The 13,166-nt window shown below is 27.4% G+C and overlaps 1 protein-coding gene and 1 non-coding gene across 2 annotated transcripts; both read right to left on the reverse strand.

Annotated features, from left to right (window-relative positions):
• Positions 1–3,520: 3,520 nt before the first annotated feature.
• Positions 3,521–3,592, reverse strand: Trnaa-ugc (transfer RNA alanine (anticodon UGC)). The gene has a single exon. It is a non-coding gene; the product is annotated as a tRNA-Ala (tRNA).
• Positions 3,593–9,668: 6,076 nt separating this feature from the next.
• On the reverse strand, positions 9,669–10,565 carry LOC129969497 (histone H2B-like). Its single transcript, XM_056084097.1, has one exon. It carries the CDS (start codon positions 10,497–10,499, stop codon positions 10,125–10,127), a length of 375 nt encoding a protein of 124 aa, XP_055940072.1. The 5' UTR covers positions 10,500–10,565; the 3' UTR covers positions 9,669–10,124.
• Between the last annotated feature and the right edge of the window lie 2,601 nt (positions 10,566–13,166).

The following is a 13,166-nucleotide window of genomic DNA, read 5'->3' on the forward strand; positions in this document are numbered from 1 at the left end:
AAATTTTCATACACATCCTGGGTTCAATGAGCTTAATAGTTAATAAAATATTCATGAGACGCTGCCATTTTAAATGAAAAGAATTCTCTTTTGCGACTAAACCTGAGTTATAAATATTTAAATTTCTCTACTTTATACAATCGTGCGATCTTAGATCATCTGTGGTGACGCTTTATAAGCCAGATAACAGATACGGGGCATGAGAAATTTCTTTTGTCTTGTGGTCATGTTACTCGGCTACGAATCATAAGGTTGCGAGTTCGATCCTCGCCTATTACCAACAACATTGGTGACCCGGACGTTATCTGGCTTATAAAGTGACACCACACATCCCAACGACCGTTTACAAGAAGATACGCCAATTAATGTCCAAAATTTATGCAGGCTGATTGCCTAAAATACTGAAAGTGTTGCCTGTACTAAAAAATGATATTTAAAACTTCATAACTCAGTCAAATTTCGTCGCATAATATTGAGACGTTTTTTGATTTAAAAGAAACAAAATATTTCACTAAATGTGATTCCTATTTTTTTTCAGAGGTCTATTTATTGATTGAAAACAAATAAAATATTACTTATACCATTTAGAGCCTTTTCTGTAGTGAAAATATATACCTACTTCGAGCAATCTAGAAATTAGTTTCTAACCAGTTATTAGAGCGGGCATTCTTCATATATAATCTTACAAGGAAATAATGATCTGAAAAATCAAAAAATCACAGAACAAGAGAAAATTTTCGAAAAAAAAAAATTACAAAATGAGACTAATAAACAGATGTTGAATGCCTCTTTAAACAAACAGAAATGGTCTCCTCAAAACTTTATTGCATACTCTCTAATAAAGGAGTACATATCATAAATGCCTTGCATGGCATTCCTGCATACAATAGTTACGAAATATTAATATTTGGAGTGAATTTAGCATTTTTACTGAATCTGCCATGTCATCCTTGGCGAGTTATTTAGCGATTAATCCCTGGCCTGCTGTTAATAGTATCCGAAAATCAAATTTGTGCTTTAGACATGTTTTTCTCTGCCAACTGGAACAAAAATTTAACACAAAACTACACTTGTAGTTACAAAATTCCATATCAAATTGAATATATAAATATTTAACTCTTTGCTTCTTTTTTTAATTTATCGCGTTTATATATTTCTAAAAGTACAGATCGACAGACGGTCAACCCCTCTTTGGATTTGGTTTAAAATTTGCTTTGATATACACAATGGATGAAAAATTACATTCCGAATTTTATCCACCTATTTATCTTATTTTGCCTCTCTTCGTTTTGTAGTTATCATCTTAATTTATATTCGAATAACAGGACAGACAGACTTCCACAGAAAGGATTTAGCTCAAAATTTGATAAAAAAAAATCTTCAAATTTTGTGTAAAGACCGTATACCGAATTTCAACCGTTTATCTCAAATCGTTTTTGAGATAGATTTGTCATAGGCAGACAGACCTATGTTACATTTCTCAAAAATGTGTTTTTCGAACTCAAAGAGGTCGAAAACGGAGAGATTCGTCAAAAAGTTTGAATTTTTTGACAATTACTATAGAATACAAAAAAAAAAAAAAAAATGTTTAAATCAACATGCATAGATATTGCATAGATCTTATCCATCAATTAAATTTCTATAAATTTATAAGACTAGCCGTTTTTAGAGACCAGAACAACGATTATTAAAAATTTTAATTAAATATTTCGTGTAATTTGATCTTAATGGCATCCTCAGGAAAATATTTTAAAACTTCATATTTGGAAATATAACTCACACCATTTTAGAAATTATGCATTCCCTTATTTTCTATCAATCCTTATACTTCCAATTATATCAAAACGTAGAAGTGTTTAAAAAATTTTCATTAATCCTAAGTTTAGAAGTTAAATACTAAGTAATTTTTTTCAAAATTTTATTTAAAGATGCATTACGCTAAAATCTATTTAACAATAAAAAAAGCCAAATCTTCATATCTTGATCATCCTTCAGCAAAGGGAAAACAAAATTAAATTGAAATGTTAATTGCAAGAATGAAAACAATTTGAATTTCACTTCAGCAATAAAATGTATTTAAAATGTGGTAAAAATATTTTCAAAACTTAATTAAAAATAGAAAAAAATTATATTGAAAAATATTATTTAATATAAATATTTATATAATTATATTAAAATTACACAATGTTTATATATTATATAAATGTTACTACAAAAAGTGGCAACGTTCGTAAGAAAACATTCTGAATTTTTAGATGATGTGAAAATAAGTTCTATGATGCAATAATTTCCTAAATTACGGTGAAAAAAATCTACAACATTTTGCTGAGTTTTTATTGTTTAAAATTCTAACTAAAATCTCAAATGAATGTCTCCGAGGTCCATATTTCCATCATCCAAAATATATATGCGCTAAGTCTGGTAACTCCACAGAGAAGAAAAATTCTTTTTTTTCTCTATGGAATGAAAAACTGAAAACTGAAGTCAAACGATTTGACTTGTAAAGCACAGACATATCCTGAAAGATGAAAATGTGCACCTCAAAACGATTTTTATTTCGAAATTTTAATTAAAATTATTAATTAAAAATTAATCGAATTTATTTTTATCTTAACTTTACAATTAGATATCACATAAAAATTATTTCTACATCATTATAAAATTTTAAAAATGTCACATCAGTGATCCAATTCAATTGTAGTTCCAATTTTTTTTCTATTTTTAATTAATTTAAAAATAATTTAATCATACTGAGCAAGAATGTGTTTTATTGTTGTTCAATGAAATATATTATTGAAGAACATTTTTTTTAAATGCATTTCATTTTTGCTGAATTTGATCGTTGTTCTTTCCTATAATATAATTGGATGTATAAAAGTATATTATGGTTCTTATCACTTAATAATTTTTTTTATCATAGCAAACCGAAATTTATGACAAATTAGAAGAAAAAAAATTAATCCTCTGATTTTTTTTATAAATAATAATAATAATAAAAAAAAATATTTTAACTTTTATCGACGTCTAGACTTACAACTCATAAGGTTATGATTCTGTTTTCAGTATTCATACTTTTTATAAAGCATATTTCATTTCAACAAAAAAGCTTTTATATTTGTTTAAGTTTAATCACTTTAGTTTCAAATTAAAGTTCAAATTTTAGGAGAGATGACAAAAGATTATAGGAAAGTGCGTAGTTACAATGATCAGAATGGTGTGATGATTCTAAAATAGTATGAATTATATGAAGATCAAAATGTGAAATTTAAAAATATTTTGTTTAAGATGCAAATAAGATTAAGTTACATAAAATGATAATATAGCGTAATTGATAAATATAGCGTATAATTAAACCCGCGTATAATTAACCCGCGTATAGCGTATAATTAAAAATTATTATTAGTTTTGATCATCATATTTCCATATTAAGAACCATGCATGTACATATTAGAGAAAATAAAACAAACAAGGAGTTTAGTAAAACCTTAGAATGAGGTTAAATATTTAAAATGAAAGCTACTGGAGGTGCCGGGGATCGAACCCGGGGCCTTTCACATGCAAAGCGAACGCTCTACCACTGAGCTACACCCCCATGCTATTCCAGCAGTTAAAAATAATTCATGTGATAGGTCGGGTTTTTTTTTTTTTCATGTTTTGATTTTATTTTTGTTAACCGGATTCTGACAGAATTCGATTTATTCTGATAAAAAGAAAAAAAAAAAAAAGAATTAATCTTTACAAGGAAAAGATTTAATGTATCATTCGAAAATAAGCTTACATGATTTCAATTTAATAATAAGAAATTTCAAAAAGTGTACATTCTAATCAAAAGAAGAATAAAAAAAATTTTTTTCAAGTAAGAAAGTGCCAATTAAAAACAAGCTTGTAAATTATTCTAAAACAAAAACGTATGCGCAGTGGTGCCATCTATTGTGCAATACATTTAGAAATCGTCTTAAATTGAGTGTATTTAATTATGTACTTAAAACTCTAAGGGGATGTCTAAAATAATGAAAGCCTTTCTCTGTAATGGCGGAGCAACTTGAGGAAAGGCAGTATCGATTTTTCGCATTAAGGGCCATGAAACAGTTTTAAATTCCGTTTTAAGTCAAATTAAACGTGGGGAGCGGAAATTTTACAACTCTCACTACATCAATGGTTGATAGAACTATTTTTATTATATAATTCAATACTGTCTAAAAAATAATTATTAAAATATGTTTTTAAAGTGATAATCTATCCCAATTTATCAAACGGCTGTATAATTAATGCTTTCTGATACAAAGCAAATGCATTTTCGAATAGTGTAAATAGGTAGTCCTGATTTAATTTGACTTTCAACCTAACTGGTGAACAAAATTTTTTTTCCGACTGAGTAGGCAAAAGATCATAATTAATTTTAACTCAATATTATAGTAGTCTCATTTTCGAATATTAGTAGCCAAAAATAACAAACAAAATTACTCTTGACTTCTACTTTTTAATAAAGCTTATCAAACATAATAAACTGAATTCCTTATATAGTCAATTAATCCTTCATTTATCGTTATTTTTTACGGAACTATAAATTTTCTTTTTAATTCAGCTAAGAGACTCTCATTAAATAGAACTGAGAATCTTTTTGACATCTTCCTTGTTTTTACAAAATTTTTAATTTGTACAGTTGTAATTCTGATAACTGTTGACTAAAAACAAAATAACTTTGAATGCGATACTGTAAGAAACCTAAATGGTTTTCTCCACTTTAATGCATTTCTATATATTTCAAAAAATAATTTTTTTTGGTGAAAACTGTGGATTATTTTAAGATTTATTTTTTAATTTACAGCTTACAAATAATTAAAATGTCACATACTTTTCAGTGTGATTAATAAATTAGATACCTGTATATGAATTCATTACAACTTTTTAAATATACTGAATTATAAAATTATTCATTGTTTTGAATGTTCATTAAAAAAGAATTAGGAGAAAAAACGTATTTCCTGCATATTCTACTTTGGCAATAAGTGTGAAACATCTCAGCTGAACAGTAAAAAAAAAAAAATAACATAAATATTAGTTTTAAATACATAACTATTTATGCATGTTTATTTCTATGTGAGAGTGAATGAAAATATAATAACAGATCTTTCATATGATTTAGCTGTCATTTTTTTTTTTTTAACATTGTATCTTATTTCAGTATAAGTTGTGTATATGATTCAAATGTTAGAAAAATAACAGCATGCTTGTTTCCTTCTGTACCTTTATGATTCATAACATTTTTTTATTATTTATATACTAATATATAAATAATAAATATACAAATTTATTGACTTCCTCTGTAGAAAAAAAATATTATAATGGAGATTATATATAATTAATATAACTGAGTGTCATCTATTTCACGAATGCATTATTTTTCATTTTCTCGAAAGCTTTGGAATAAATACAAAACTAAATTTGTGCTGTTCTTTTCCATATAAGCATGTACTAATTTCATTGAAACAAATTTAATTTCTAACAAGAATTAATTAACATTAATTGTAAACTGTATCATTAATAAAATGTAAATCCACAGGTAATTTTCTTTGTAGCAATTTTCTAAAATTAATTTTTTTTATTAATAATTTTCTATAAGTATCAAAATATAATGATATAATGTTGCAAAATCAACTATTCAGGACTGAATGCGGTAAAATGATTTAAGTTTTCAAGATTCTCTTCCAACAATTTTCAATAATCAATCCTTTTTTTCCTTTCTTTTGTAATAGTCTCCTTGTTTATCACTAGAAATGAGCATATTTTCAAAGTCAATGAAACAAAATGCTTGGAATATGTAGACCAAACTATGGTATGCAAGTATAGAAATAAAGAATATCAGAAGAAAAAGAAATGCAATATAAATAAGTTAGAAATATTAGTAGTAATATTAACCTTTTAAAGGGTTATTTTTTCTAGTCATTATGTATTAAAATATTTTTAGGATTGTAATTGGCTTAAGAAAAGCGACTCATTTAGCTTGTTAGATAAATTTCTTTTGATTCATTAATTAATAATTAAGTGACAAATCAAGATACACCATTTTGTGCGAGATAAGAAAATGAGGCATCCAAGTTTCCGTCTGATTGAAATATTTGTCAGAACTTATGCAAAACTACATAATTCCATACAAAGATTGATGAATTTGGTGGGAAGCATACTTCCTATGACCCTAGAAAGGGTTAAATAAGGTTCAAATTTATGAAAGAAAGAAAAAATATTAAGAACCATTAGTAAAAATATACTAAATCAGAAATGATATTATAAGCTTCCAGTAATAATAGTTTATAATTCATCATCTTATAGATATCTGGCCGAATCAAACCAGGTCCAGATAATCAAATAGGCAATAATTACCTAGTGGCCCCGTAATTTTGGAAGGTACTGATTTTTTTCTCTCTTTTTCAGGTATTCTAGAATAATAAACTTTTGTGCTTTGATTTGGTTTATAAAAGCCATATAAATAACATTTAAATTTTAAAATATATTTATATTTCAGAATAAAAATATAAATATATTTAAAATTTCAATCATAAATTTAAATTTTAAACAAAAAAAAATCTAAAGTAAGATTAGACCATAAGATTTTCTATAGTCAGTTGATTGACAGATTTTAAAGTCAACAATATGCGTGAAGTTTGTATTTGTGTAATTAAACGATCATTATTATTTTGCTTTTAATTTCATTTTTATACAAGAGATATTATAACCAACTCTACTGATGGCGACGTATAATTAAAATTTTTGTCCTACTATTTGCTACTTAAAAAAATATTAAATTCAAATCAATAAAAAATTTGTAGTTTTGGAACTATGGTCGAGGAAAGGAACCCCTCCGAAATTTACATTACCCAAGGGTTCTTTCATAGTTTAATCCAACCTTTAATCAAACATATCTTATTACTCATGTGAAAAACTTCAAATTGAATCATAATAATAATTATTTTCAGGATGCTTATCCCACACCCACCTCCCAATAAGCATGTTTTTCATGCATTTAAGAAACAAAATTAAGCCAGGATTCAGAATCAATAATCAAACTATAACTGTAAATAATCCCACCAATTATTGAAATTCCCATCATGGAAAATAGAAAATGAAGAAAGTCTAAATGACAGTTTCATTTTTAGGATTTAAAAGACCCTTCTGAAATAATAAACAATTATTCTGCACAATTTTGATTATATTATAGTACTTAAAATATTAGAAACCAATAATCATTTTCAGGCTCTTAAATTCAACATTTCTCAAAACCTTTGTTAAAGCTTAGCTTGAAATATAGTGGATATGTATAATAAATATTCTTAACTTGGAATGCATTACTTTTGTTTTCAAGTTGAAAAAATTAATTTGCATGCTCCACACTTACGAATATGTTATTTGCAATTCCAAATCTATAAAAAAATCTTTATTTTTTGATCTTCTCATGTGATTTAATTTTAATTTCATAACTTAAAACACAATATTAAAGACAATATAAATATGTCTCCGATTTACTTGTTTTGAATGCAATTGTTCTTTTACTTTTTAAAAAAATAAATGCGCAAGGCACAATTAATGTAGCCCGATAATTATATGCACGTCATTGATGTAGGAAAGGAAAAAAAAAAAAAAAATAGAATTTGTTTATCCCTCCACCTAAGCATTTGTTATTTAATGAAGAGATAATGGCTTGAAGTTGGCAAAATTTAAGAATTATTACCCAATTGTTTCAAGCATTCAATAACATTTTATTAGAAAATTCAGCTTTTTATTATTTTCAGCAATATATAACAAATTACTATGATTGAAAATATGTTTATAGGTAGCTCTCAACAAATATCAATACAATAATATTTGTATAATAATGCTAAATTACATTGGCCACAATGTTAAGAGCTCTGCATGTCGAACGCTCTTATCCATTATACGTTAATCTGCGATTAATCAGTAATATTTCATAGAATTTTATATCAAAACTTTAAAAAAAAAAAAAAAAAAGGAAGCAGTGTTTCAAATTAACAATACCAGCCTTGGTTATACCATAATCTAAAATAAAGAAAAGTATTTTATATAAAAGTTGTAATTTATCTTGAAAAAAAGTCAACATACTATCTCCATCTATACAATATGGCAAATATGACTTTTTCAAAATTAAGTTACAAAAGATGAATACTAGTATTAGACTTTGAATCATTAATTAGCAAAATGGCAGATGTCGGCTGTCATACAGAAACACTTAAAATGGGAAATCACTTATGATTAAGTTGCACTTCCTAAAAAATCTCCATATAAAATTTACACTTTGATAACAAATATTAATTTAAACCTTTGGATAATTTGTATTTAAAAATATATTTCACAGAACAAGGCATTTAAAATGTTTACAATCATTTAAGACTTCAAAATAGATATTCCAGTATTTTTTTTTTTTTTTTGGCAGAATAATGCCTCCAATATATAAAAATAACTTCTGTTCCAGAAGCATCAAGATGAAGGCTGGAAACTTTTAAATGTATTACGCTTTGAATTTAATTTTTAAAGAAACGATACTTGCAAACTATTAAAAACTTATTACAATCAAATTCTTAATTTTAGTATAATTGGGGCTTAATATGTAGAACATCTAAACATAGAGTCTTCAAAAAAAAAAAGAAAATCACAAGACAAAGGGAAAAGAAATCCGAATATCCAAATTTTACAGTAAAAGTTCACCAATTTCAAGATCAGCTGTCAACTTGGATAGCATGGAATGATACACATTTAAAATAAATTTGGATGTCTGCAAGTTAAATTTCCAGCTTTGTTCTATTTAATAATTAGAATGCAAACATATGCCAATACGCTTAAACACTTTCTTTTCGTCACGAAAACCATTCCAGCATCAAAATAGAGCATCTATCTTTATTTATCTGCAATTACGCCAATAAAACAGCCTCTTATCGAACAAAATATAGTAAAAAACCAGAAATGCAACTGCATCAATGCTTTACAACACAGAAATAAAGCTCTGCAATATACAGAAGAATCCTTTCTGTTTGGTAATATTATTTGTCAGAAGCACCAGATATTCAAAATATGCAATACTTTTTAATTTCATTTCTCAACAAAATCAACGACAATAAACATATTTATAGATAACAGTATCATAAAAATTTAATGATTTCTCCTCACGCAATTCCACTTACCACCCAATAATTTTTATAAGGAAGTGACGGGAATATTGAACACTGCACTCGAATTTGACCTCAAAACTGAATAAAGAGCATGCTAATAAGAATCCAAGTTCAACAGAAATAGTTGACTTAACAATACGCTAAACTTAATTTTGACCATTGATAAGGAATTGACAATTTGCATAAGTATTTAACTAATATCAAAATATCTCCCAACAAGATTAGTGTATATGCGAACTACAAGGTCATAATCGCTAAATTATCGGTATATGATTTATATATATTAACACAATACAAGAGGGAAAAAAAAAAAACCTCTTAAATTTTCTAGAATACCCCCTCCCTCGATTATAGTAATTATTGTTTGTCTCTGGATTATCATTAGCAAAATGACATTAGAGAAGTTTTCAGCATATTAACAAATAAAATCTATTTAAATTTTAAGAAAAATAGTAACAAGTATACCAAGGAAAGTAAAGTGAACACAGATTAGCATCAATAGCTTTTATTTCCTAACAAAGTGAATATGGAATGAATTTTCATAGATGACAGTGTAGTTCAATTGAGGAAATATAGCAACATATTCCTTGAACTGAAAGTTTAAAAAAAAAAATTTAAAAGAAAATGAAGTTATGAGAAATTTTATGACGCACAAAGTCCTGCCACGCTGCAATTTAACAACTGTAGTCGATACGTTTGCCAAAAGAATATTAAAATTTATTGAATATTCACAAAGAAAAACAGCCTAAAGATTTCACAGTGCAGCAACTGGTATTCACAGACGAGCCTTTCTTTGGCACAGTTCAGTCCAAGTTCATGTACCAGGCACATTAAATTTAAAGATGTCCAGTCAGAGAAAAAAAAAAAATTGGAATTAAAAAAAAACATTCTTGAAGTTGGTTACGATGAACGTGCACAAATATTCGACCCGGTTTAATTATGATATTACTTGGAGCTTGTGTATTTGGTGACGGCTTTGGTGCCCTCGGAAACGGCGTGTTTCGCAAGCTCTCCAGGCAAAAGCAAACGCACAGCAGTTTGGATTTCTCTGCTAGTAATAGTAGAACGCTTGTTGTATTGGGCCAATCTAGACGATTCAGCAGCAATACGCTCGAAAATATCATTTACAAAGCTGTTCATGATGGACATAGCTTTGCTGGAAATACCTGTATCGGGATGCACTTGTTTCAAAACTTTATAGATGTAAATACTGAAACTTTCCTTCCTCTTCTTTTTCTTTTTGCGCTTATCACCACTACGTACGGCTTTTTGAGCCTTTCCAGCTTTTTTCACAGCTTTTCCACTTGGTATAGGCGGCATACTTGCGTTTACTCAAATTCAAACAAAGCAAATCAACCGGTCGAATATGAATTTCCTCTTTCACCAACGTACACTTTTATTGCCGAGGATAAAACACAATTTCTTTCGGACTTCCGAGAAAGCTTCTTTCATGTAAACCAATCAGTTTTCTAGAAAAGCATCAAGCAACCAATCATCATACGTGACGCCACAGAAAGTCATTATTTTGTAATATTTGTTTATTTGTAAGTTGTTTAGCTTCCAATGTGACGTCATGAGCGTCTCTTTGCTAAATAAATAACAAATTCTTCAAATTAATCAATTTTTAAAAAATTGAAAACTTTCTGTACAAAAATTTATGGTATGGCAATGAGCAATTTAATTTATTAAAAACAGAATCTATTGTATTATTGTTCGAATTAAGGTCGCACTAGAGCTTCGCAATCTCATTGAAATTAAAGGTTCAAATAATTCATCACTTTCACAACTTTGACATCATTGCATTAAAATGATAAAATATATAATCCAGTTCTTTCTTTAACTGTTCATTGTTATTGATAACAACAATAATCTCATATAATAAGAAGACGAAATTGAAGGATAAAAAGTTGTTGTTTTAAAAAAGATTTGAATATACTGGCATTTCTTTAACATAGATTCTTTATAAATATCGGACGAATATTTTATATAACAAAGTCTAGTAGATTCTTTTCCGTAGCGAAACAAGGCTATGCTATATTTACAAAATACGAATAATGTAATAAGCCATAAGAAGAAAAAAATGTAAGAACCAGATGCTAATAAATGCATATTGTAAAGAAAGTAATCTCGTCACATAAAGAATCTAGTATACTATTGTTAAGAATGAGATGTTAACGCATTGTAAAAAATGCGACATTTGTCTGAAACTGGTACACTGTCTATTTTTTCTTTTTTTTTTATCTATTACAATATTCTGGTGCTCCCATTTATCAATACATTTATACTCTTCAAACTTTTAAAAACTTTTGAGTGAAAGACTAAAGATCAATTTAAAATGAATTAATTGAGGTGCATATTCGCTTCATTCTTGAAATTATTACCACAAAAAGTATCGAATTATCAGTTATTTGATTATCGTTGCTGTAATATATATTCTTCCTTTCAGCGTTCTCTAATGTCATAGAATATATATGACATTCAATAAAATATGTTTTTATATTAGCAAGGTAATATACGATATCATTCTTTTCACGAAGTTATATTTTTAACAAGGTTTTATTACATTTAGCTTTGGTTTTCAGAAATAAATCTGTCATTAAAAATCCATTAACTAATAACTCCACATATACTTCAGACAGACAAAACCATTTGCTAAGTAAATGAGACAACAGCATAACGAAGATAACAACGCATGCCATTCAAATACTTAATTAAGACTTATTGCAAGATCCTTAATTAAGACTCTTACAGGATGGGGATCGTACAAGGGCCGAACTAGACATTTACTTTCAATTATAACAGTCGTGCTATCGAAATTATTCAAATTAAAATCAAGTATTTTTTTAATTATTTAGCATTACTCTCGTGACATTAATAATTAATTACCAAGTTTTACACTAAGTTATTTTACAATTTTAAAAAAAAATATGGTGTTTTATAATTTTAAAAAAATTGTCCGATCTTATTATTATTATATATTATTTATATTGTGTTGAGACAATTTTATCATTTTTTTAACTACTTAGAAAAAAATTCCTTTTAAATGTCCTGAAATTTCTATTGTGAATTTCTGAAACCATTTTTTTTAGAAAGTGATCTGCAATTATTTTACTTTCTCAAAATTAGACGCGTAAAATTACTTATCTAAATATTAAATTAAAACCGATAAAAATAATATCTAGTTTTGAAAGTTTGGAAGGGAAGACGACCCCTAGAGTCTATGCATTGCATGGTCTATGAGTCCCGCATTGCCTATGAGCCACTAGGGCGCTTAATCCGGCCTTGCAAATAATGAACAAGTAGTCACTTGCAGACTATTCAATATAAATTTTCTTTAAGAGTTGGAATGTGCGTAACACATCTAAAAACTATCTAAAAAATACACTATCTCCATTTCATTCTGAATCTGTTTTACATCTCGCAAGAGAAAAAACTTGCATTATCGCTATTCAATATAAGTCAGAGTGACGTTGAACTTTGACCATCGAAATCAGGTTAGACATTAGATGGCATATGCGTTATTCATATGACTGTGGCTACAAGTTGAGTTCATTTTAATTTATTTTGAGCGGATATTTAAAATAAATTAAAATTGAGCGCAATATTTATGCGTAGAAAGAAGCAGACATCGAACTAATGATTTTACCTCTTGTCATTGCTCAACTCAAGTTGATGATAAATCGAAAATTAAAAGATGTTTTCATCTGTCCATGATGTTATTCATTTTCAACGTTTTTTGCAATTAGAAAAAAAAAATTAAGAAATACACAACTTCCATTTTAAAGTTTTATCATGATGGATGATTGTAATTAAATTTGCTTCTCATTTTTCTTCAGTGACTTTTGAATGCATTAATATCATACACAGGATCTCTCTCTGTTTTTTAACTAGATTTATGGATATATTCTGTAGCTTTCTTCATATTGTCAATATCGGATGAGTAGTTAAAGAAAAGGTGAAGGCAAATTTGATTGGTTATTAAATGCT

Source organism: Argiope bruennichi, chromosome 5, assembly GCF_947563725.1.
Source record: "Argiope bruennichi chromosome 5, qqArgBrue1.1, whole genome shotgun sequence".
Lineage (NCBI taxonomy): Eukaryota > Metazoa > Arthropoda > Arachnida > Araneae > Araneidae > Argiope > Argiope bruennichi.

Excerpts from the sequence above, each read along its gene's own strand:
- LOC129969497 (XM_056084097.1), bottom strand. The coding sequence starts at position 10,499 with ATGCCGCCTATACCAAGTGGAAAAGCTGTGAAAAAAGCTGGAAAGGCT.